This window comes from Lissotriton vulgaris, chromosome 5, assembly GCF_964263255.1.
Source record: "Lissotriton vulgaris chromosome 5, aLisVul1.2, whole genome shotgun sequence".
NCBI classification, from domain to species: Eukaryota; Metazoa; Chordata; class Amphibia; order Caudata; family Salamandridae; genus Lissotriton; species Lissotriton vulgaris.
In genome coordinates, this window is record NC_141693.1 from 685,843,189 (window position 1) to 685,867,963 (window position 24,775).

Here is a 24,775-nt window from a genome sequence, read left to right on the forward strand (position 1 = left end):
GATGACAATGGTAATATGGCCGAGTGGGATGATTACCAGATCCAGACGCTGTCCCCGCCTCCTGTGATGTCAGGGGATTCCCCTCCGGTGGACATTGCATGCTTCCACCAGCTTATGGATAGAGCGACTCAACGCTTTAAGCTGCATAGGGTCCAAAGAGATGAGGACTGTTTTCTATATGATTTAAAAAGTCAACCGTTTAAGCAGGTCCATACGGTCCCCATCATCGACTTCATCTGGAATGCGGGGGTAAAATATGATGCAAACGCCAATTTCCATCCCGGCGCAACTGCCTCGCTTAGAGAAAAAGTACAAGGCGCCCCATGGTTCCCCAAAGTGCCTGATTGCGCAGCCTAAACCTGATTCTGTGGTCACCCAGGCTGCTCAGCGCCGCTCCAGAAACCCAACTTCTCCCATTACGGCTCTTCCTGATCTGGAAGTTTGTCGCCTTGACGCCATTGGGTGAAAATTTTCTACGATGGCCTCTACTACGGCGAGGGCGGCAAATTCTTTACCCATATTGGGACGCTACGACTGTCAGATGTGGTCTGACATGTCTGCCCTTGTGGCCCTCATCCTGGAGACCTCCATAGTGGAATCTTTAAAGATTCTTCAAGAGGGAGAGAGAGCGTCGGAAGAGATCATTGACTGCTCTGTAGACATCTCTTGCACTGGCTTCCGTCAGCTCGCAGGGGCAGCTGTTTTGCAATGTCAGGGTTGGCTCCTTCCACCTCTTTTCGCCAGGAGGTGCAGGCGAAAATCCTGGATATGCCGTATGACGGTGAGTCACTCTTTGGTGCGCACGTCGACGAGGCACTGCAGACGATCAAAAAGGACACTGACACTCCAGGACGCCTATTTTCATGTGCCAATTCTTCCACGACATTGGAAGTACTTGCGCTTCCGGGTGGGACGGAGAGACTTTCAGTTTAGGGTGTTGCCTTTCGGCCAACGCTCCGCCCCTCGTGTCTTGATAACATTTTTAGCTCCAGTGGTGGCTTACCTGCGTCTGCAGGGCGTCCAAATTTTTCCATACCTGGACGATTGCCTCATCAAATCTTAATCTCGCAGCTAGCTGTCTCAGGACACTCAACTCTGTCAGGACGTATTTCGCTCCCTCTGTCTTTCCATCAATGCCGAGAAGTCTCAGGTCGACCCAGCTCCCTGCAGAAACTTTCTAGGAGCCACTCTGGTTAAGTCACTAGCCAAGGCATTCATGTCTCACAACCGTCAGCTGAAGATTCTCCGCCTGGTGGCTCTTATTTGTGCAAAACAGTCCGTTTCAGTCCGGATCTTGAAGTCATTTCTGGAGATGGCGTCATCATGCATCTCTCTGATCCCAAATTGCAGGCTAAGGCTCGCCCCGTCCAAGAGGAATTGGACAGACAGTGGCGTCAGGTCACCGGCTCTTTCAACAACCTGATCAGTGTAACCGCTCACATGAAGGTGGCTCTCAAGTGGTGGGTGCAACCGTCCAACATTGCAGCAGGGACTTCTTTCCTCACCACCGCTCCAGAACTCATTCTGACCATGGACGCCTCCTTGGACGGATGGGGCACACACCTTCAAGGGCTGTCTATAAAGGGCAAGTGGACTCTGCCTCAGTGCTCTTGGCAGATCAACAGGCTGGAATTCATGGCCATCTTTCTGGCATTCAAATCATTCCATCGTCTGATCCAGAGAGAATCAGTGCTTATCCAAACGGACAATACAACCAGTATGCACTATGTCAACAAGCAGGGCGGAACCAAATCTCCTCTCCTGTCTCGGCTGGCTCAGTAGATCTGGGATTGGGCACTCCGTCACCAAATTACCCTGACTGCAGTTCATCCTACCAGGCATCTCCAACATCCTAGCGGATTCCCTCAGCAGGTTCACGTCTTCGACCCACAAGTGGGAGTTACATCAACCAACGCTTGACTCAGTCTTTCTACTGTGGGGTCGTCCGTCCTTGGATCTCTTTGCAACCCCGGAGAACCGGAAATGCCCATCTTACGCAAGTTGGCATCCCCACCACGGATCTTGCCGGAATGCCCTTTTGATGAACTGGTGCAATCTATTTGCCTACGCCATTCCTCCGATTCCGCTGATGCCTCCCGTGTTGTGGAAAATGCAGAGACAGCCTTGCCACATTCTCCTGATCGCTTCCAGATGGCCTCGACAAGCGTGGTTCTCGGAGCTGCTTCTCCTATCCCAGTGCGAGCCCATCCTCCTTCATCCTCCAGCGAATCTCCTTATGATGGACAAGGGTCAGATTTGTCATCTGAACCCCTCCTCTCTGAAATTATCGGCCAGGACCTGAGCACCTTGAATTTGCCCATTTAATTATTTCGCCAGAATGCAGGGATATTCTTGCTCATGCGAGAGCTCCGTCTACAATTAAGACTTACAAGCTAAAGTGGAAGACATTCTGTCACTGGTGCGCAGCTGCCAACATCCATCCCGTTCATTCCACTCCGGCTCAGCGGCTCAGCTGCTACCGTTCTTTTTACAACTGGCTGAATCAGGACTTTCCCATTCCACTTTGAGAGTTTTCGTGGCGGCAATTTCTCGTTTCCGTCAAGATGGCTCCTCCTCGCTCTGCTCTTCCAGACTCATTCGCCAATTTTTCAAAGGACTATTCAGGAAGTTCCCGCCCATTCGGCGTCCTTCTCCTACCTGGCATCTCAATGTTGTATTGGCACAATTAATGAAGGCACCATTCGAGCCTATCCACAAAGCGGATTTAACGTTTCTGACCTGGAAGGTGGCCCTTCTCCTTGCTCTAACCTCCTCACAATGAGTGAGTGATATTCACACTTTCACCATTAAGCCTCCTTTCCTCCAATTCAAATCAGACTGTGTAGTGCTTCGCACCATCCCAGCATTTATGCCTAAGGTGCCCACTGATTTTCACATTAATGAACCTGTTTTCTTGAAAACTTTCTTTGCCAATCCTCAATCTCCGGCAGAGCAACGCCTACCTTCCCTGGACATTAAAAGATGCCTTAAATTTTACATCGATGATGTACTAGTGACAGACGTCATTAGACCCTTTCCGCACTACCTTTGGCAGAGTAGTGAGTTCAGAGTAGTGAGTAGTGAGTGCAGAGTAGTGAGTAGTGAGTGCAGAGTAGTGAGTAGTGAGTGCAGAGTAGTGAGTGCAGAGTAGTGAGTAGTGAGTGCAGAGTAGTGAGTAGTGAGTGCAGAGTAGTGAGTAGTGAGTGCAGAGTAGTGAGTGCAGAGTAGTGAGTGCAGAGTAGTGAGTAGTGAGTGCAGAGTAGTGAGTAGTGAGTGCAGAGTAGTGAGTAGTGAGTGCAGAGTAGTGGGTGCAGAGTAGTGAGTGCAGAGTAGTGGGTGCAGAGTAGTGGGTGCAGAGTAGTGAGTGCAGAGTAGTGAGTGCAGAGTAGTGAGTGCAGAGTAGTGAGTGCAGAGTAGTGAGTGCAGAGTAGTGAGTAGTGAGTGCAGAGTAGTGAGTAGTGAGTGCAGAGTAGTGAGTAGTGAGTGCAGAGTAGTGAGTAGTGAGTGCAGAGTAGTGAGTGCAGAGTAGTGAGTAGTGAGTGCAGAGTAGTGAGTGCAGATTGCAGAGTAGTGAGTGCAGAGTAGTGAGTGCAGAGTAGTGAGTGCAGAGTAGTGAGTGCAGAGTAGTGAGTGCAGAGTAGTGAGTAGTGAGTGCAGAGTAGTGAGTAGTGAGTGCAGAGTAGTGAGTAGTGAGTGCAGAGTAGTGAGTAGTGAGTGCAGAGTAGTGAGTGCAGATTGCAGAGTAGTGAGTGCAGATTGCAGAGTAGTGAGTGCAGATTGCAGAGTAGTGAGTGCAGATTGCAGAGTAGTGAGTGCAGAGTAGTGAGTGCAGAGTAGTGAGTGCAGAGTAGTGAGTGCAGAGTAGTGAGTGCAGAGTAGTGAGTGCAGAGTAGTGAGTAGTGAGTGCAGAGTAGTGAGTAGTGAGTGCAGAGTAGTGAGTAGTGAGTGCAGAGTAGTGAGTGCAGAGTAGTGAGTGCAGAGTAGTGAGTAGTGAGTGCAGAGTAGTGAGTGCAGAGTAGTGAGTGCAGAGTAGTGAGTGCAGAGTAGTGAGTGCAGAGTAGTGAGTGCAGAGTAGTGAGTGCAGATTGCAGAGTAGTGAGTGCAGATTGCAGAGTAGTGAGTGCAGAGTAGTGAGTGCAGAGTAGTGAGTAGTGAGTGCAGAGTAGTGAGTAGTGAGTGCAGAGTAGTGAGTAGTGAGTGCAGAGTAGTGAGTAGTGAGTGCAGAGTAGTGAGTGCAGAGTAGTGAGTAGTGAGTGCAGAGTAGTGAGTGCAGATTGCAGAGTAGTGAGTGCAGAGTAGTGAGTGCAGAGTAGTGAGTAGTGAGTAGTGAGTGCAGAGTAGTGAGTAGTGAGTAGTGGTTGCAGAGTAGTGAGTGCACATTGCAGAGTAGTGAGTGCAGAGTAGTGAGTGCAGAGTAGTGAGTGCAGAGTAGTGAGTGCAGAGTAGTGAGTGCAGAGTAGTGAGTAGTGGTTGCAGAGTAGTGAGTAGTGAGTGCACATTGCAGAGTAGTGAGTGCAGAGTAGTGAGTGCAGAGTAGTGAGTGCAGAGTAGTGAGTGCAGAGTAGTGAGTGCAGAGTAGTGAGTGCAGAGTATTGAGTGCAGAGTATTGAGTGCAGAGTAGTGAGTGCAGAGTAGTGAGTAGTGAGTGCAGAGTAGTGAGTAGTGAGTGCAGAGTAGTGAGTAGTGAGTGCAGAGTAGTGAGTAGTGAGTGCAGAGTAGTGAGTGCAGAGTGCAGAGTAGTGAGTGCAGAGTAGTGAGTGCAGAGTAGTGAGTGCAGAGTAGTGAGTGCAGAGTAGTGAGTGCAGAGTAGTGAGTGCAGAGTAGTGAGTGCAGAGTAGTGAGTAGTGAGTGCAGAGTAGTGAGTAGTGAGTGCAGAGTAGTGAGTGCAGAGTAGTGGGTGCAGATTGCAGAGTAGTGAGTAGTGAGTAGTGAGTAGTGAGTAGTGAGTGCAGAGTAGTGAGTGCAGAGTAGTGAGTGCAGAGTAGTGGGTGCAGTGAGTGCAGAGTAGTGAGTTCAGAGTAGTGAGTGCAGAGTAGTGAGTAGTGAGTGCAGAGTAGTGAGTAGTGAGTGCAGAGTAGTGAGTGCAGATTGCAGAGTAGTGAGTGCAGAGTAGTGAGTAGTGAGTTCAGAGTAGTGAGTAGTGAGTTCAGAGTAGTGAGTAGTGAGTTCAGAGTAGTGAGTAGTGAGATCAGAGTAGTGAGTGCAGAGTAGTGAGTAGTGAGTGCAGAGTAGTGAGTGCAGAGTAGTGAGTGCAGATTGCAGAGTAGTGAGTGCAGATTGCAGAGTAGTGAGTGCAGAGTAGTGAGTGCAGAGTAGTGAGTGCAGAGTAGTGAGTGCAGAGTAGTGAGTGCAGAGTAGTGAGTGCAGAGTAGTGAGTGCAGAGTAGTGAGTGCAGAGTAGTGAGTAGTGAGTGCAGAGTAGTGAGTAGTGAGTGCAGAGTAGTGAGTAGTGAGTGCAGAGTAGTGAGTAGTGAGTGCAGAGTAGTGAGTAGTGAGTGCAGAGTAGTGAGTGCAGAGTAGTGAGTAGTGAGTGCAGAGTAGTGAGTAGTGAGTAGTGAGTGCAGAGTAGTGAGTAGTGAGTAGTGAGTGCAGAGTAGTGAGTGCAGAGTAGTGAGTGCAGAGTAGTGAGTGCAGAGTAGTGAGTGCAGAGTAGTGAGTAGTGAGTGCAGAGTAGTGAGTAGTGAGTGCAGAGTAGTGAGTAGTGAGTGCAGAGTAGTGAGTAGTGAGTGCAGAGTAGTGAGTGCAGAGTAGTGAGTGCAGAGTAGTGAGTGCAGAGTAGTGAGTGCAGAGTAGTGAGTGCAGAGTAGTGAGTGCAGAGTAGTGAGTGGTGAGTGCAGAGTAGTGAGTGCAGAGTAGTGAGTAGTGAGTGCAGAGTAGTGAGTGCAGAGTAGTGAGTGCAGAGTAGTGAGTGCAGAGTAGTGAGTAGTGAGTAGTGAGTAGTGAGTAGTGAGTGCAGAGTAGTGAGTGCAGAGTAGTGAGTGCAGAGTAGTGAGTGCAGAGTAGTGAGTGCAGAGTAGTGAGTGCAGAGTAGTGAGTAGTGAGTGCAGAGTAGTGAGTGCAGAGTAGTGAGTAGTGAGTGCAGAGTAGTGAGTGCAGAGTAGTGAGTGCAGAGTAGTGAGTAGTGAGTGCAGAGTAGTGAGTAGTGAGTGCAGAGTAGTGAGTAGTGAGTGCAGAGTAGTGAGTAGTGAGTGCAGAGTAGTGAGTGCAGAGTAGTGAGTGCAGAGTAGTGAGTGCAGAGTAGTGAGTGCAGAGTAGTGAGTGCAGAGTAGTGAGTTCAGAGTAGTGAGTAGTGAGTGCAGAGTAGTGAGTAGTGAGTGCAGAGTAGTGAGTAGTGAGTGCAGAGTAGTGAGTGCAGAGTAGTGAGTAGTGAGTGCAGAGTAGTGAGTAGTGAGTGCAGAGTAGTGAGTAGTGAGTGCAGAGTAGTGAGTGCAGAGTAGTGAGTGCAGAGTAGTGAGTGCAGAGTAGTGAGTGCAGAGTAGTGAGTAGTGAGTGCAGAGTAGTGAGTAGTGAGTGCAGAGTAGTGAGTAGTGAGTGCAGAGTAGTGAGTGCAGAGTAGTGGGTGCAGAGTAGTGAGTGCAGAGTAGTGGGTGCAGAGTAGTGGGTGCAGAGTAGTGAGTGCAGAGTAGTGAGTGCAGAGTAGTGAGTGCAGAGTAGTGAGTGCAGAGTAGTGAGTGCAGAGTAGTGAGTAGTGAGTGCAGAGTAGTGAGTAGTGAGTGCAGAGTAGTGAGTAGTGAGTGCAGAGTAGTGAGTAGTGAGTGCAGAGTAGTGAGTGCAGAGTAGTGAGTAGTGAGTGCAGAGTAGTGAGTGCAGATTGCAGAGTAGTGAGTGCAGAGTAGTGAGTGCAGAGTAGTGAGTGCAGAGTAGTGAGTGCAGAGTAGTGAGTGCAGAGTAGTGAGTAGTGAGTGCAGAGTAGTGAGTAGTGAGTGCAGAGTAGTGAGTAGTGAGTGCAGAGTAGTGAGTAGTGAGTGCAGAGTAGTGAGTGCAGATTGCAGAGTAGTGAGTGCAGATTGCAGAGTAGTGAGTGCAGATTGCAGAGTAGTGAGTGCAGATTGCAGAGTAGTGAGTGCAGAGTAGTGAGTGCAGAGTAGTGAGTGCAGAGTAGTGAGTGCAGAGTAGTGAGTGCAGAGTAGTGAGTAGTGAGTAGTGAGTGCAGAGTAGTGAGTAGCGAGTGCAGAGTAGTGAGTAGTGAGTGCAGAGTAGTGAGTAGTGAGTGCAGAGTAGTGAGTGCAGAGTAGTGAGTGCAGAGTAGTGAGTGCAGAGTAGTGAGTAGTGAGTGCAGAGTAGTGAGTGCAGAGTAGTGAGTGCAGAGTAGTGAGTGCAGAGTAGTGAGTGCAGAGTAGTGAGTGCAGAGTAGTGAGTGCAGATTGCAGAGTAGTGAGTGCAGATTGCAGAGTAGTGAGTGCAGAGTAGTGAGTGCAGAGTAGTGAGTAGTGAGTGCAGAGTAGTGAGTAGTGAGTGCAGAGTAGTGAGTAGTGAGTGCAGAGTAGTGAGTAGTGAGTGCAGAGTAGTGAGTGCAGAGTAGTGAGTAGTGAGTGCAGAGTAGTGAGTGCAGATTGCAGAGTAGTGAGTGCAGATTGCAGAGTAGTGAGTGCAGATTGCAGAGTAGTGAGTGCAGATTGCAGAGTAGTGAGTGCAGAGTAGTGAGTGCAGAGTAGTGAGTGCAGAGTAGTGAGTGCAGAGTAGTGAGTGCAGAGTAGTGAGTGCAGAGTAGTGAGTGCAGAGTAGTGAGTAGTGAGTGCAGAGTAGTGAGTAGTGAGTGCAGAGTAGTGAGTAGTGAGTGCAGAGTAGTGAGTAGTGAGTGCAGAGTAGTGAGTAGTGAGTGCAGAGTAGTGAGTGCAGAGTAGTGAGTGCAGAGTAGTGAGTGCAGAGTAGTGAGTGCAGAGTACTGAGTAGTGAGTGCAGAGTAGTGAGTGCAGAGTAGTGAGTGCAGAGTAGTGAGTGCAGAGTAGTGAGTGCAGAGTAGTGAGTGCAGAGTAGTGAGTGCAGAGTAGTGAGTGCAGATTGCAGAGTAGTGAGTGCAGATTGCAGAGTAGTGAGTGCAGAGTAGTGAGTGCAGAGTAGTGAGTAGTGAGTGCAGAGTAGTGAGTAGTGAGTGCAGAGTAGTGAGTAGTGAGTGCAGAGTAGTGAGTAGTGAGTAGTGAGTAGTGAGTGCAGAGTAGTGAGTGCAGAGTAGTGAGTGCAGAGTAGTGAGTGCAGAGTAGTGAGTGCAGAGTAGTGAGTGCAGAGTAGTGAGTGCAGAGTAGTGAGTAGTGAGTGCAGAGTAGTGAGTGCAGAGTAGTGAGTAGTGAGTGCAGAGTAGTGAGTGCAGAGTAGTGAGTAGTGAGTGCAGAGTAGTGAGTAGTGAGTGCAGAGTAGTGAGTAGTGAGTGCAGAGTAGTGAGTAGTGAGTGCAGAGTAGTGAGTAGTGAGTGCAGAGTAGTGAGTGGAGAGTAGTGAGTGCAGAGTAGTGAGTGCAGAGTAGTGAGTGCAGAGTAGTGAGTGCAGAGTAGTGAGTGCAGAGTAGTGAGTAGTGAGTGCAGAGTAGTGAGTAGTGAGTGCAGAGTAGTGAGTAGTGAGTGCAGAGTAGTGAGTGCAGAGTAGTGAGTGCAGAGTAGTGAGTGCAGAGTAGTGAGTGCAGAGTAGTGAGTGCAGAGTAGTGAGTGCAGAGTAGTGAGTGCAGAGTAGTGAGTAGTGAGTGCAGAGTAGTGAGTGCAGAGTAGTGAGTAGTGAGTGCAGAGTAGTGAGTGCAGAGTAGTGAGTGCAGAGTAGTGAGTGCAGAGTAGTGAGTGCAGAGTAGTGAGTGCAGAGTAGTGAGTGCAGAGTAGTGAGTTCAGAGTAGTGAGTTCAGAGTAGTGAGTTCAGAGTAGTGAGTAGTGAGTACAGAGTAGTGAGTAGTGAGTGCAGAGTAGTGAGTAGTGAGTGCAGAGTAGTGAGTGCAGAGTAGTGAGTAGTGAGTGCAGAGTAGTGAGTAGTGAGTGCAGAGTAGTGAGTAGTGAGTGCAGAGTAGTGAGTGCAGAGTAGTGAGTGCAGAGTAGTGAGTGCAGAGTAGTGAGTGCAGAGTAGTGAGTGCAGAGTAGTGAGTGCAGAGTAGTGAGTGCAGAGTAGTGAGTGGTGAGTGCAGAGTAGTGAGTGCAGAGTAGTGAGTGGTGAGTGCAGAGTAGTGAGTGGTGAGTGCAGAGTAGTGAGTGGTGAGTGCAGAGTAGTGAGTAGTGAGTGCAGAGTAGTGAGTGCAGAGTAGTGAGTGCAGAGTAGTGAGTGCAGAGTAGTGAGTGCAGAGTAGTGAGTGCAGAGTAGTGAGTAGTGAGTGCAGAGTAGTGAGTAGTGAGTGCAGAGTAGTGAGTAGTGAGTGCAGAGTAGTGAGTGCAGATTGCAGAGTAGTGAGTGCAGATTGCAGAGTAGTGAGTGCAGAGTAGTGAGTGCAGATTGCAGAGTAGTGAGTGCAGAGTAGTGAGTGCAGATTGCAGAGTAGTGAGTGCAGATTGCAGAGTAGTGAGTGCAGATTGCAGAGTAGTGAGTGCAGAGTAGTGAGTGCAGAGTAGTGAGTGCAGAGTAGTGAGTGCAGAGTAGTGAGTGCAGAGTAGTGAGTGCAGAGTAGTGAGTGCAGAGTAGTGAGTAGTGAGTGCAGAGTAGTGAGTGCAGAGTAGTGAGTAGTGAGTGCAGAGTAGTGAGTAGTGAGTGCAGAGTAGTGAGTAGTGAGTGCAGAGTAGTGAGTAGTGAGTGCAGAGCAGTGAGTAGTGAGTGCAGAGTAGTGAGTAGTGAGTGCAGAGTAGTGAGTAGTGAGTGCAGAGCAGTGAGTAGTGAGTGCAGAGCAGTGAGTGCAGAGCAGTGAGTAGTGAGTGCGGAATGCAGAGTAGTGAGTGCAGAGTGAGTGTGCAGAGCAGTGAGTGCAGGTGCAGAGTGGTGTGTGCTGTTGAGTGCAGAGTGGTGTGTATTGGCAATGTAAATGACAATGCCATCTATTTATGATTTAAATAAAAAAAAGAAATGTCATGAGCAATGCCAATTGCCTCACCTTTAATGATGCCGAGACCATTGCATTGTAAATGCTTGTTGTTAATGCTCCATTCAGCCTCCTGTGCCCCCCTACCCCGTTTCTGGATATTTTTTATTAACCCGTGTGAGGATGCTGGGAGTCTTGTTTTTAATCTTGATATCACAGAATGAAATATGATTGACAGGTGCTACAGTCTCTGGCCTTTACTGCTGATTCTCATGAGGTTATTCACGGCATCATTCGGTTTTCTAACTCTAACGATTACACTTTTTCATCCAAAATAGACTTAATATTGTTGTAAACACTTCTATTCGTCCTATTTTCACATTTGTGAGAGGATGTGACCTTACTGAGTTGAGATATTCTAATAATTCCGGTCTATAGACTACTGAGAGCATCACTTTTAATGCATTGGGAACCTAATTGGGTGCCATTTGATTCATCTTCATGTGTCGCTCTTTTTTGTATCCTTGTCTCTCATTCAGGACTTTGAATTGCTGGTTATTTCCATAGCAGATGAAAACGACAACCGTCCGTTGTTTACTCAGGGCTCGTATCAGGCGGAAGTCATGGAAAACGCTCCAGCAGGTAGGCCTGTCTCCTAAGAGTGGTCTGCACCTTGCTACCGCATCACTGGACATCTTAATTTAGCTATTAGCGTGACCAATATCTTGAAAGTGACTTTCAACCAGTCATACGTTTTTCAGACAATCTCAATAAGCAGGAGCTTCTGACTTATCATGTTAAGTTTGGGCCTACAAACATTCTCTGCTGAAGAACGATGACCTGCTGAAAGCCAACCGTGTGATATGGAGCCCACTGACAGCTATGTTTTAAGCAGCACATTACCACTCTTGAAGTCGAACTGTATATCATAGTTGGCCAACTTCAAGCCCATGTTGAAAGTCTTTACATCTGTCTTTCTCAGATCAATCTTCACAGCGTGTGATTGCATAAAATTGTACTCCTGAGCAGCATTACTTTAGTGAGAATCTTAAAATAGTCACGCCCAGGCATCTAGGGACGATTTCCCTCTCTACTTCGATTCCACTATGTCATATAACCATGAATTTAAATAAATGCAAAAAATAGCTAGTAGTTAGAAAGCCTCGTCTATCAGTAGGATGGCTCAGCGAGCTGAATGATTGCTGCAGACAAATGTGTTGTTCTGGTGATCATGATTTCAGCAAGGTTTTTTCAGCCTTTCATCCTTCCAAGGCAGGTATATTGAGTAATAGTGACACCTCGTATTTACCGCCCTTACATACAGAAGGCATTTCCATCTTTATTCAGAGCAAGCTATTAATTTGGAAGGCAATGAGGAAATCAGCTACTCTGTCATCCTTTAATTACACATATCCTTGCATTACCATTTCCTTTTGACACTTTAGGGCCGTTTTCATTTTTCCAGGAGTTATCCCATATATGACCTTTTGTAATACTATGCATAGGGATATATCCGCAGAATTGTGATTGTCAACATGTATCTATATATGTTTTCCTGAACATAGACCAGTTTAAGGATGTAATTAGCTAATTTATAATCAATCAGAAAAACTCTTTCATTTTGGGGAGGTCAGTTGAATGGCAGTGTCCAAGTCAAAGGGTGCAGTCAGTTTCAGGCAGGGATATGTAACTTTACTATCGCACATACAACACTCAGAAGAAGTACTGTCTTCATGTCTCAGGCTTTAAAATAGATGTCTTTTGAAGAAGAAGATGTCTTTACGGGAACCGGATATGTTACCTGTTAGGAAAATATTGTTGTCTTTTTTCAACAGCAACCTGGAGATCTACAAATATAAAATAGTTAGTTTCAATTACAGAAAATAATTGTCCCTGTCTGTCCCCAGTTGATAATGCTTAAGTGTTAGGTTCCTGACTATGAAGCCACTGCAGCTTGCACCACCCATTGCCCGGTCATCGCTATCAATGGCCAGGTCTTTAAGTAGGCCAGGTCTCACCGGTGCTCATCACCAGCAGTTTTTTTAAAGGGGGCTTCGAAACTGGTCTCTGACGGGCTCTGTCTGTTTTGTGCCCTGGCACAGGCAGTCCGTTTGTCCCAGACTGCAGTGACAGCAGGCACATCACGAGCTCACACTGCTCACTTCTCACTAGTGGAGAAGTTACGGCATGACGTCATGCCAGGTGAGCGTTGTAGGGGAAGGGAAATCCTTTATAGAGAGTCAGTTTCTCTCTGGATTTCCCTTCTCTTTTTTAAATTCAGGAGCAGCAACATTGTCGTGGTGTCACCATGCCTTTAAGTGGAAGCTTTTTCAATATTATATACAAGCCATAGTTGCTGCTTATTTATCTTATGCAATTAACCACCATTGACAAAGCCAATAGTGCTGACTTGCTGGAGGTATGATGTTACTTGTTGTATATTATATATTGATGCAATGACAGAAACAGGAAAATACAGGTTGGGCGGCACACTATGCTAAGCACATATTTTTAGCCTATGTGTTTTAAGACACGCCCTTAATTACATTGGCCACTCCCCTTTGAGAGACTCCCCCCGTTTTTTCATCCCACTTAAAGTCCTGCCAATGACGGTAGCAAAACAACTGCTGACCATCTCTCTCACCTGCAAGTGTGTAACAGTTCAGATTATTCCAAGTCCCCAAAGCTAAAAGAATGGCTGGAGCAGCAGGTATTAGTGTTTTTTTAATGTACATTGTATTAATAACTGTTGTTCCGCTCAGCTCTAAATTAGATGAGCAGCACCACCATGTGGCAGAGTGTCATAAGTGTGGGGATGACAATTGTTGGTTCCGAGCACCAGAAACCAATTAATGGCTGGTGCCACACCGAAACCAATTAAGTGCTGCGCCAAGCACTGTAAACCACCGGCTCAAATTACGCACTGCTGGTTGCCCAACTATACGAGGTGAAAGTGTGTGGCGTAAGGGCCTGAGCAGCCGTGCCAACTGAGGTATTAATGGATTTTGATGCACACCCCTTTTGTTACTTCTCTTCCAGGCTAAAAGAAATGTTTCCTCTGCAAATAGACACTGCCGCAGTTGCAGCTTGAACATTCCACAGTTATTGGCTACTCATACAATTTTCCCTTCTCGCCAGTCTTATTGTCTGCTAAGCATCCGCTGAGCAGTGGCAGAGATTTCAATTTTTTTAAATGAACAAAATGATATGAGTATTACTTGTTAAGAGCAAACAGCGACCCCGGTGGGCATCCTGGCCCTGGCACGACACAGGTGTCACAGCGAAAAGAGCATCAGCCTAGTAGAAGCAGAAAGGGAAAAAAAAGAAGTAAAGAAACTACTGACTTAACCAATATTTCATCAGTTTTCTACATTTGGAGTGAAGAACTTCATCCTTGATCTGAATGAATAGTTCGACGGAATGGGGTCCTGGGGTCCTGGGGTCAACGACTCTTTACAGACTTCGTAGTGCTGATGTAGAACAATTAAAAACGTCTCCTGCCCCTGGACACTATTAGTGCAGATTCCAATTGCTTCTTGTAATCTCTTGAGTAACTAGTGCTCTGACCTCTATCATATGAACTCTCCAATGCCCATCTACACCAACAACCTTTCGGCATCAATTCAGAGCTAGTGTGCTCTGTTTGCTGTACCCTGCACCTATCTTGGTAAGGATAGTCAGTCTCGCCTAGAAAGGATGCCCAGCAGGGAATTCTCTTCTAAGAATTCACTGCTAATTCTGATCACTCTTCTACCTGGCCTCAGTGTGTCCTTTCACCTTAGTGAATCAAGTCTCCTTGGAAGGGTATGTGTTGAGCACTGTGCTCTGTTACCAGCATCTTGACCATTCTCCACCAGCACTCAGTGCTGCCATCGACATCTTCATACATGCCAAAGATACTTGGCAGCCTGGCTTGGTCACACCGGATGCAGTGCAGCCTACTACGTTTCAGGTTGTCCTCCATGTCAAGCTAAGAGTCTCTCTTGTGGTGGGGGATACCCTCACGCGTTACAATTCACGGCAACAGTGTCAACAGTTCCTGTGGGTAACTGTTCTAATGTTCTTATCTCCCAAAGTATTGGCATGATCTTTCACTATTCCACTCTACATACCTATCTGTAAATCCAGGTCTTTCAGTGTGGCTTGTCAGAAATATTAGTGGGGCCTGCACCAAAAACGGTGCAGGCCCTTCTTTGGTTCGTAATGCAAGTAGCATCGCGTATGTAAGAAGAATATTCGTATGGAAAATGTCATGCCACTTCTTGCTGTGTCCACTACAGCTGCACCCTGAAGAAACAGCCGGGCTTATTATTATATAAATGTATTTTGTACCAGGACCATCAGGCCCTAAAAAAATGTGGCTCATATTTATAAAAAATTCACCCAACACAGCAGGTGCTTTGCTATGCAGAGTGCTTTGCTGCAGGAAAGGGAAAGGGTAGGAATGTCCCTTATTTACCACTGTATGCTGCATTCCTGTCCTTTTCTAGCACTGGCGTACCTTTGGCTGCATATACCCAATGCAAACACCTTTGCATCATGTTGTGTTGCAGGCAGGATTATCTTTGTACAGGAAGGGGCACTTTAATACACAAAAACAATCCTTATAGGCATTTTCTGTTTTCTATGTGTGTTTGTAGAATGCATCACACTTAGAAGGAGAAACAACGAGGAGAAATAAAAAACATTTCTCCTCGTTGTGCTTCTGGTGGGGAGGCGTACAATTCTGACGCATACCCAGGTATACCAGTGTTGGTAAATTTGGGAATGTGTCATAATCTACTTGTGGATGCGTGGGAAAACTCACGCTCTACTCATAGAACGCCTCCCTTCTGCAGAATACCTCGATTTGCGCTGCCTTGCGTTACTTTAGATCTATCAAGCCATACAGGGCTATTCAACGTGGCCTTGCATGGCTTGATAAATCTCATTTAGGTTTTGCGTCACCCATGCACCCCCTTCGTAGCGCAAGGGTGATGCAAAACCTTGATAAACATGAGCCTGTGAACCTAGGGCAAAGAAACCTGGGCATCTTCCCAGTGTGGGGGCAGTGCCTCTAGGTTAAATACATCTCAATGTCTTGAGTTTTTTCTGCAGTGGAGTGCAAAGTATAGGAGTCTGCTCCGTACCTATCGTACATAGATCTCTTGAGCCACCCTCGCCTCCTTCTCTGGACGAATTCTTCCTGGTCCTTTGATTCATGATATCCTCAGAAATCAACCACTTTTACTCATGCTTCAACTCTTCAGTGTCTCCTTAAAGCGGTTTCATGACTCTTCTTCCCGATTCATAGGTTCTTCTGTTTTTATCAGATATTCCACACTGAACTTCCCACAAGTTCTGCCTGCTCTATCTACTGTGGTTAAGTCATACAGGCATAAAAACATCTTATACAAAAACCCACTTGGCCATACAGAAATGGCACCATTATAAAATGAATTCAAACCCACCAACAAAGCGCAATTATCGGCAAAGAGTGTTGGTTCATCATCAGGGATATTAAGCACCATATAGATGCAACAACAGTGCATTACAATTAATGTCTTAAAATGATTTCCCCATGGTGTACATGTGAAGGGACTTCACTTACAGGGTATTCATGTTACTTTGCAGCAATCAGAAATACCTCCCAAGTACGGACAATTTGCAGCTAAACAAATTCATGTGGTCAAGGGTTTATATGAAGCCATGGATTGCTGGTGGAAGAGTAGAGTGGTGCTTCCATGACTTGAATGTAGTTTCCCTTCAGGATTTAGGTCCTGCAGCTTTGCAGACATGGGTTTAGCTCTCCTAGATTGAGATCAGGAATAATCATAAACAGAGCACTGGGCGAGTAAAGAATTGTATCTTTCATGCAAAGTGTCACAAAGTCTTCAGCATACCCAGGATTCCCAGAACAGGCAGACTTGTCTTTCAGCATCATCAAATTGGTAGCTGTCTCCAGCCCCTGTTACATCTTGTGTCTAGGTGTAGGTGCCTTACAAACGCTGCAATTTAGTTTGCATCCACTTTTCATTCAGAATTGCCTATTGAGACAGATAAACTGGCCAGAACGTATCCCAGCAGATCTTGGTTAGTTGGCCTTCAAGAACAAGTTTCTCCCTTGAAATGAGCAAACACTGCTGTTTGAGAGTCTACCTCCAGTGAAATCATGCAATTAAAACATATGAAAACAGATGTTCACTGACCTCCCGAGTATGAGTTGTCACCACTTACCCAAATAAACACTTCCTTCTCTGGCTGATCAACGGATTGTGCACTTCAGTAAAAGGAACAAATAGTTACATATTTGCAGACACGACCACAGAGTTTTTCCCCCATACTTAAAATTATATACATTACATTTATTTACTACCAATGGATACTAAGAATAAGAAAGCGGCACACGTAAAAATCCCATTCACCTAAACAATGGTGGCATTCGACATTTTTGAATATTTAAACAGATGAAACATGAATCAAAACATATCAGAAGAAAATAAACATTGTAGTGATCTTGTAAACTTGTATAATTTGAATGTCCTAAAATTGGAATGTTAAATAATACATCCCACATTCCTCGCCTGGTAGACACACAAGCACACATGAAACATAGAATACCTATATATTTGATGCTGCCTTGGAACAGTTATCAGCGTACAAACATTAAAGGCATGCTTGAAGAAGGATGAGATCTCGCCTGCTAATCTCTGTTTTCAATGAAACTGACCCCACTGTATTTTGTTTTAAGCAGGATTTTAAGGCGTTCCAATCGGGGCTTCTTGATTCAGTCTGCCAGGGCTGCAACAGCCTCAGCCATCAATGACCCATGCCTCATGGGGTCCATCTTGTGTGCCTCATTCATTATGTCAGAATGTCAGTCACAACAACACCACTGTCACGGGGATGTATTAGGGGAAGGGAGGTGGAGTCGGGTACAGATTTCGGCTAGATTCATTTGCATGGCTTTGACTCTTATTTTTTTTTGCTTTAGGAACCCCGGTTACTATATTGAATGGTCCAATTTTGGCGTTAGATAGTGACCTGGGCATCAATGCAGTGGTGACGTACAGGCTCCTGGGAGACCAGAGGGATCTCTTTAACATCAATAACAGCACAGGTGGGATTCACTATGATTATTTTTCACTGCACGTTGTACATTATATAACACGCAGAGCAAGGATATCGATTTAATCCATACAAATTGTATGTATACGTCGAAGCTATCATCTACACAATTTAGAAACACCTGAAAATTTATTTTATTTTATGCACTCCCTCAGCAAGAACATTCCTAGTCCACCTATAGGGCGATTTGACACATAGCACTGGCAGCAATCCTGATGTCCAGTCCTGTTGTAGATTGCAATTGAGAAAATAACATTGTTCTTCAAAAATGTACTGAATGATTATATATCTCTGCAACGGGCAAACTGTACGACCAGGAGCAGCATGCCACCCTTCCATATACTACAGAACAGGCTGGGTTGCTTTTGTGCTAGCATGTACCAATGTTCCATGCCACCCTGCTTGTATTGCCATCTCAGGCAGCATATGGACTGTCTGTGTTGTAAGGGAAACGGCAATGCCCTACCAAGATGAGGGTCAGGCTAGAGCATGGGTACTCACAAACGTTTTCGCAAGGGCCACAAAGTTTGGTCTGTGGTGTGACCGAGGGCCGCATCGATGCTAGCAGGGTGGCGATCCGCAGGAGAGGGGGGCACCTTTGGTGAAAGATGGCTTTGAAAGTGAAGGTGTTTCAAATGTTAAGTGGTGCAGGACAACCTAGTTAGTTTCTTTCTTTAACTTAAATTAACCTTTAAATAAAGGCTTGCATGTATAGTTAACATCTTTTTACTGATAGTGCTGAGTCGAATTAACAGGAGACCAGTTCTGCTGTTGATCAAGGGGCCACATGTAAAGGTTAGGAGGGCCGCATGTGGCCCCCGGGCCGTACTTTGAGTATCACTGGGCTAGAGTCTTGGTCTTGTGGAACATACGGCCCTAGCTAATAGATAGCTAAAAATCACACTGCTAATAGTTATGACAAAGCTAACATGTAGAATGGCCAGAATTGGCCAAGACTATTTCCTAGAGTATATTGTGCATGCATTTTATTTTAATTAAATTAAACGTGGTATAGCTTCAATAATTCTTAGAGCATGCTGTTTGTGCTTGATTTATTAAATCTTTGCATTTTATCTGTTTTTCACGACTTCTTCAGGTATCATTTCTGTGAAGCCCGGCCGAGTGATTGACAGAGAAGCCTTCTTAAATCCAGTCCTATCACTCTCTCTTTTGGCTGAGGACATCGGCAAGCTGAACAGCAGTGCGGGACTCTCGCTTACCATCCTGGATGCCAATGATAACAGGCCGACCTTTAACACATCTATATTTACTGCTCGTCTCCGTGAAAACAGCCCCCCAGGTCAGGCTCGTGCATGTAGAAAAACTGTCAAAGGAAGATCCTGTGAAGAACTGTGGGGCATATTCACAAGAAAATGTCGGAGCACGGACCTGCACCAAATTTGGCATCGCCGCACTCTGACATTTTCAAAATGCAAGGGTGCACCATATTCACAAGAATACAGCGCACCCCTGTGTTTTACCTAGTACTGGCATAAAGAAAACTGCCTAGTGCCAGTGCTGGCACACTGCTGACGTGTTGCGAGGGTGCCTGTGCTGCATGGACAATTGTTAATGTGCCGGAAGGCACACTTTCCTGCACATAAACACTCAATAATTGTGGATTTGCACCATGTGCTCTGCAGAATGCAGCACACATGGAAAGAGCAAAAAACGAGGAGAAATGAATATATTTCTCCTCGTTGCACCTTTCTAAGGCCTGGTATCCCATTGTGTTAGTTTTTGGCGCTGCCTCAGCCTTATAAATCTGCGGCAGCGTCAAAAAGCAATGGGTGTTGTTGTGGAATGCCCACAGCAACACCCATTGCACGCCCCTTTGACACAGAGGACTGTGGCGGAAAGGGGAATATTTACAAGGTGGCGTTAATGGCTAAGTGCCACCTTGCAAATATGGAAAATGGCGCTACGCCACTGGAGCGTCAAAAAAGTGCCGCTCCAGTAGCACTGAGGACTTGTAAATATCCCTCTGTGTTTGTTTACTATGACCGAATATCATAATATACCGTAACAGATATGTTCCTTTTAGTTGCCGTTTGACGAAGGACTAAACAGCAGGCATCAGAAACACACATTAGCAAAAGAGTTAGAAATATTATACAGCACAGATCTCAGAAGTGGTCTATTAAAAACATAGAACACAATCAGCAACAAGGAGAGATGAAATAGGTTTCTTCTTCAAGCGAACATCCAGTATTTGTAAAGCGCGAACAATTAACCGAGGGTGTCAAAGCGCTGGGTGCCGTCAGGAAGATTAAGCAAACTATTGCCCAGATCACATGGTGCTGAGCTGATCTGCCACCGGCGATCGAACCGTGAGCCCCAGGGTTCTGGAATCAGTAGCCCAGGCTGCTGCGCCACACCTCTTCCCTCAATAAGTCATAAGCAATGAGAAATGTATGTATGTATTTATGTATTGCCTACTTGTATAGCGCAAAAACTGTCACCCAAAGGGTATCCTGGCGCTTTGACTTATCCAGATCAACACAAATCAAGCCGACATGAGTTCTCCTTGAGTTCTTGACACAATCTCCCATTCTTCATATAGATGTTAGAGAGGGGAGCAAAAAATGCAGTTCTTGTCAGGATCTTTCAGCTTTCTTTTTGCCACAGGATCGTCACTTAACAAACAGAGAATTTCTTTAGTCAAAATAAAAAAAGGTTTCTGTCAAAAAATAACGAAAAATTACTCCTAGCCATTAAGAATGTCTAGTGAGATTAAAGTCCAAAGGAATGGCGAGATTTGAGTAGGAAATAGCAAACCGTAGCCGAGGTCACAGCTCCAGGACAGGACCTTGTTTTCAAGAGCAGACAAAAAGAACTGGAGAAACTGCCAAGGACAGGGCATGATGGAATTCTGATGGCACGTGTTTCATTAAAGGGCCAGTGCATTTTTCCAGGCTCCCTGGTCTGCAGCTTATCAGCATATCTAGCCACATTGTTCCTATTTTCTTTCCGTTAAAAACTGTTTACAAAACATTTGTTCTTGTCACTCATTACATTTGTGACACGTTTTTAATTAGAATGTGTTCTTTTAAATAGAGGAATAATTACTAGGAACAGTACCTCGTTCTGGAAAAATATCTAATTTCCAGAACTCATTTCTGCTACCTGTAGTGCATCCACTTGCAGTTGATACATTAGTTCTACTTACCACTACTTCTGGTGCCTTACATCGACTTATGCACTTACTTTACCTGCTAGTACTTCGATTGCCATCACGTCAACTTAAGTATTTGGATTTTGACTATAAAAATAAGTAATTAATGCATTAAAATGTAATATAAAATAAATGACTAAACTTTTATGTGACTTAAAAGTATAGGAGCTAAAAGTTACTTTAAAACCATGAGGTAGTAGAAGAAATGAACAATGTAATAAATTCAGGTTAAAAAAGTTGAAGAAAGTAATAGGTGTCCATTGGCTTATGCAAATCAATTACGTTAATATATTTTAATTGTTACAATTAAATAATAAAGTTATCAGTATCCAACTAACTTTAGAAGTGGGGCCTTGGGAACTTTAACAACTTTGACATATCAAATCAAAATTATACTAAAATGCATTTCTTAATGTGGTATCTGAATTACAAGAATAGAAGCCATCTGAAGCAGAGAGCAAATAAAAGCAGATGATGCCAGAGTGTAAAGATCGAAGCAATCAAAACAAGTGTAATGTGCAAAAAGTGCAAACGAAATTTAGTATGAATATGCCACCTCCCCAATTTTGGTAGAAGTTAAGTACACACTCCATTTGTCATGCCTTTAGAAGCATACAGAAGCAGTTCTTTGGAGAATGAGTGGATGCCTTTGGTAGTTCATGTAGCGTAAATGTGGCTTTGCCTTCCCCCATTAGAAATGTTTGGATGTTTTTTGCATTTCCTTATACATATTCTGACCCCCCGTAAAAAGGAAGTCGACAATATACAACAAGCATTTACAATGCAATAAGTCTCGCAATGACAATGTTTTGAGCTATTGGCATTGTAAATGTTATTGGGTTTTGTTTCCCTTCGAGAAGCATTAATCAAATGGTGGAATGCAAAATGGTGATAGCTCATTTTGTTGTAATTGCGAAATCTACTGCATTGCATTTGTACTTCAATTATCAGTAATTGACTCACTTAGGTCCAGAACTTATTTAAGTACTGACACTAGTCCGACATGAACAAGTGCTGAGGGGCAGTTCAAGACTCAGGAACCCACTGTTAGGCAGCATGAAGCGGCCCCCCACTACCTCCCCGAAAAACAAATACAGAGGCAGTGCCCAGGCACCTTACAAATACAGAGACAGCACTGGCGCACGTGGCATAGACGCCCCCACACCCCACAAACACAGAGGAAGTACTTACTTGGGACACATCCTAGTACATTGTTATTTTACACACCCTTCCACCTCTGTTTTGACCCAGCCATTTGCAAAATCATTCTTTTTTATTCTCCAATTTTTTTGAAGTATATTTCTTGTTTTGTTGCATGCAAAATAAAAATATACGAAAAAAATCAATCGTAACTGGCACCTATTTCCGCTAATATGTATTGCAGTTACACAGCTCTAATTGCAAAAAGATCATTACACTCATCTAGGCATAGAAGCATAGATAGCCAACAGGGTGGAAAGTGCTCAGACCTCACTGGTTAACCAGACCACATATTCCTTAAACTAACAGGACCCTCCTGTCCATTGTACCATCTGTTACATCAATACATTCTCCTGTAGTTTCTAATCCGTAATATGCACTTTACCACCCCCAGATCTTATTAAATTTACGGGGACAGCTCATACTATGGTAAGTTGATTTCTCGGTGCCAAGTACATGTCCTTTCCTTGTTGCCATTCCTCAAGGGAGCGGGATTCTGGCACACCCCAGTACCCCGCTATATGGTCACCACTAGACCCAGTTTACTAAACAGGAGCTTAAAACGAGGAAGGTACACGTCATTAGGGATTCACAGTAGAATGCATTTTGGGTCGAGGGGGAGGGACGCATCCAGAATGCGCAAAAGTTCCTGGATCATCGCAATCCAGTAAGCCTGCATTTGTGGACATTCCCATATTATGTGCATGTAAAATCCTACTATTTTGGAACACCTTAAACACAGGGGTGTGAGCGTCCTACTCATGTTTTGTAAGCTCCGGAGATCATAGTAAACCATGTTTAGAATGTTGAACTGATTGAGACTTAGGCGCACCTTGATTGCAACCTCCTGAGGGCGCATCATCGCAGCCTCCCAGTAGTCCCAGTCGATATCTTCAAGTTCACCTAGGTCTCATGCCTATCTCTCTATCAGTTAGCTCAGTGAGTTGCACATGCTGTCATTAATGATTCTATATGTCTGGGATATGGGGCCTCTACCTAGTTCCGCCATTAAAATATGACCTTCAATGAGGGCATATTCTGGGATGCCCGCCCACTTCAGCCCTTCGGCTTGCCATGCATGGCGTAGTTTTGGATACTTTAAAAACTGGTTTGGGTGTAACTGATAATCCTGATGAACCAAAGGGAATGGCAAAAACTCCCAGTTCTCAAGGTAATCCCCTATTTTAGATAAACCTATTGTGTCCCATGCCTCAAAACATCATAGTTAGGCCACTTCCCTCAACTTTGTCCCCTTCCACACAGGCATTTCTCTGATAATCTTTTGTGCCCCCCTGGTATTCTTGTTACCCTATGCCATGCTGCCACAGTCATTTGTGTAGCTGGTGCCAGACTTTGGATGACTTTACCCCTATAAAGGTAGTGAAGGTGTAAGTTCTTCTTCAGCCCTGCGCGCTCCAGTTGAAATGTCGGGTGATCATGGGGGGCAGAGATCCAGTTGTTGATAGTGATTAGGTTGCTCATCCTGTAATAACCCTCAATATCTGGGAGCGCCAACCCCCCCCCCCATTATATTGAGAGCATTGTAAGGTGCAGAGTGATATTTGGGGGGGCCTTTATCCCGTAGGAGGGTCCTCAACATCTCGTTACCCTTGATAAACACAGACTGGCCAATGGGATAGTATAGTTTTGGAGTGCATATAGTAATTTAGGTGGTGGGACCATTTTGAAAAGGGACGCGCATCCCATTAACAAAAGGGAAAGCCCCTTCCATCTGTCAATGTATGTTAAAAAAAATTGCCAGCACTCTCTTGATGTTCGGTCTGAGTTGCTTATGCACAGTTATGAAGATCCCTAAATCATTAAAGCCCTCTGTGGACATTCGGAAACCCTGTGGTAGGGGCATTGTGTCCAAGGTGCATTGAGCACTGATTTGCTCCACTTAATTCTATACCCTGAGTGCACCCCATAATTCTCCAGCAGCTCAAATAGGACTGGAATGGTAGCACCTAGGTTGGTCACATAGAGAAGCATATTGTTGGCATACAAATCTCCTCCGTTACATCTGTGGGTGAGATTTTAAACCCTCATATGTCTGGGTGTTGTCTGACCTCACATGATAAGGATTCCATTGTGAGGACGAACAATATTGGAGAAAGGGAGTATTCTTGTCTGGTCCCATTACTATCGGAAACTCGGTTGATACCTTTCCATTCACTCTGACTGTTGCCACTGGATTTGTGTATAGCAACCCCTCCACGAAATTGCAGGCTGAAGCCGAACTTTATCAATGTCTGCTCCATGAATTGCCAATAAAGTCTCCCCACCACATGTAGTGTAGGAGTAAATTCCAACAATATATCTGTTACCCTGGCCAGTGTGAGCTCCTGCAGCCGCGAAGGGAATATATGCTCATTATGTCAGTTAAGTCCTGTCCCTTTTGCTCTCGCACTTCTATGTACCTGCCACAGGGATCTATCTATGTTTTTTGCTATATTAAAGAGCGGGGGTTTCCTCACTGCTACTGCTTCTCTGGTTGACCCACTGTTAAATCCCGCATGAGCCAGTGTGGCGTATGAACCCATTCCTAGAAACCTACAGTTCGTCCCCAGCAGATGCGTCTCCTCTAGGAGAACCACATCTTGCTGTAAATGTATTGTGTAACAAGGCAGGGCTTAACTTTATTGCAGAGGCCATTAATATTTTTTGTGAGTACTGTAAGGGGAGAGTCCTCTAGTTGCCCTGACTACTCCATCTTGCGATATGTAGACTTAGTGCGCCCATGTGTTGGCCTCTGTACTCATAAGGGCTTCCTTTCACTGTTAACAATGTAAATCATAATGCCACTTCACAATCTGAACAATGCCCCTCTTGCACCCTAAGTACTACCACCCCACGGTATCTCCTCTTCATCTTGTACTACATCACCTGATCCAAGTGTTGCAGGAGGAGAATAGAAGGGGTCTGCAGCCAACCACCCAACGCTTTTCAAAACTCCTAAATAACCATAAATAAATCTACTTGAAACCTGAAATAATAGAGAATACAGTAGAAAATCAAATTACCCACCACCCCAATACTGTTGAGCGTCTCTTTGGGGGGGAGCACCATTCGTAAACTAATCCTCACCTTTTGCTTCGTCATTACTCATCTATAAAGGATTTTGCAGCTCAGCTGCCCTGGCCGTCATCTAGTCTTTCATCGCCGGTAGCTGGGGAGTTCTTGCCCGTTGAACCTTCCTCAATATTGGTAATTTCCCTCATCATTGGGTGACTGCCCTCAGAGTCCAATGAGAGAGCTTACTCCAACAGGTTTGATGTTTCGACTCTTCTTGAGTTATCATGTTTGCTCTTTTTTGTGGTCTGGGTCGGTCGTTCTCACTGTCTGATGAGAAGCCGGACCTTGAGCCTTGTCTCCA

The 24,775-nt window shown here is 45.3% G+C and overlaps 1 protein-coding gene across 1 annotated transcript in view; it reads left to right on the plus strand.

Annotated features, from left to right (window-relative positions):
• CDH23 (cadherin related 23) overlaps positions 1 to 24,775 on the plus strand; it is a 2,828,172-nt gene that overhangs the window by 2,402,477 nt on the left and 400,920 nt on the right. The window contains exons 44-46 of the mRNA XM_086919477.1: positions 10,457 to 10,559; positions 16,891 to 17,016; positions 18,121 to 18,324. Coding sequence (XP_086775603.1) covers positions 10,457 to 10,559; positions 16,891 to 17,016; positions 18,121 to 18,324 — 433 coding nt within the window. The remainder of the gene's footprint in view (positions 1 to 10,456; positions 10,560 to 16,890; positions 17,017 to 18,120; positions 18,325 to 24,775) is intronic.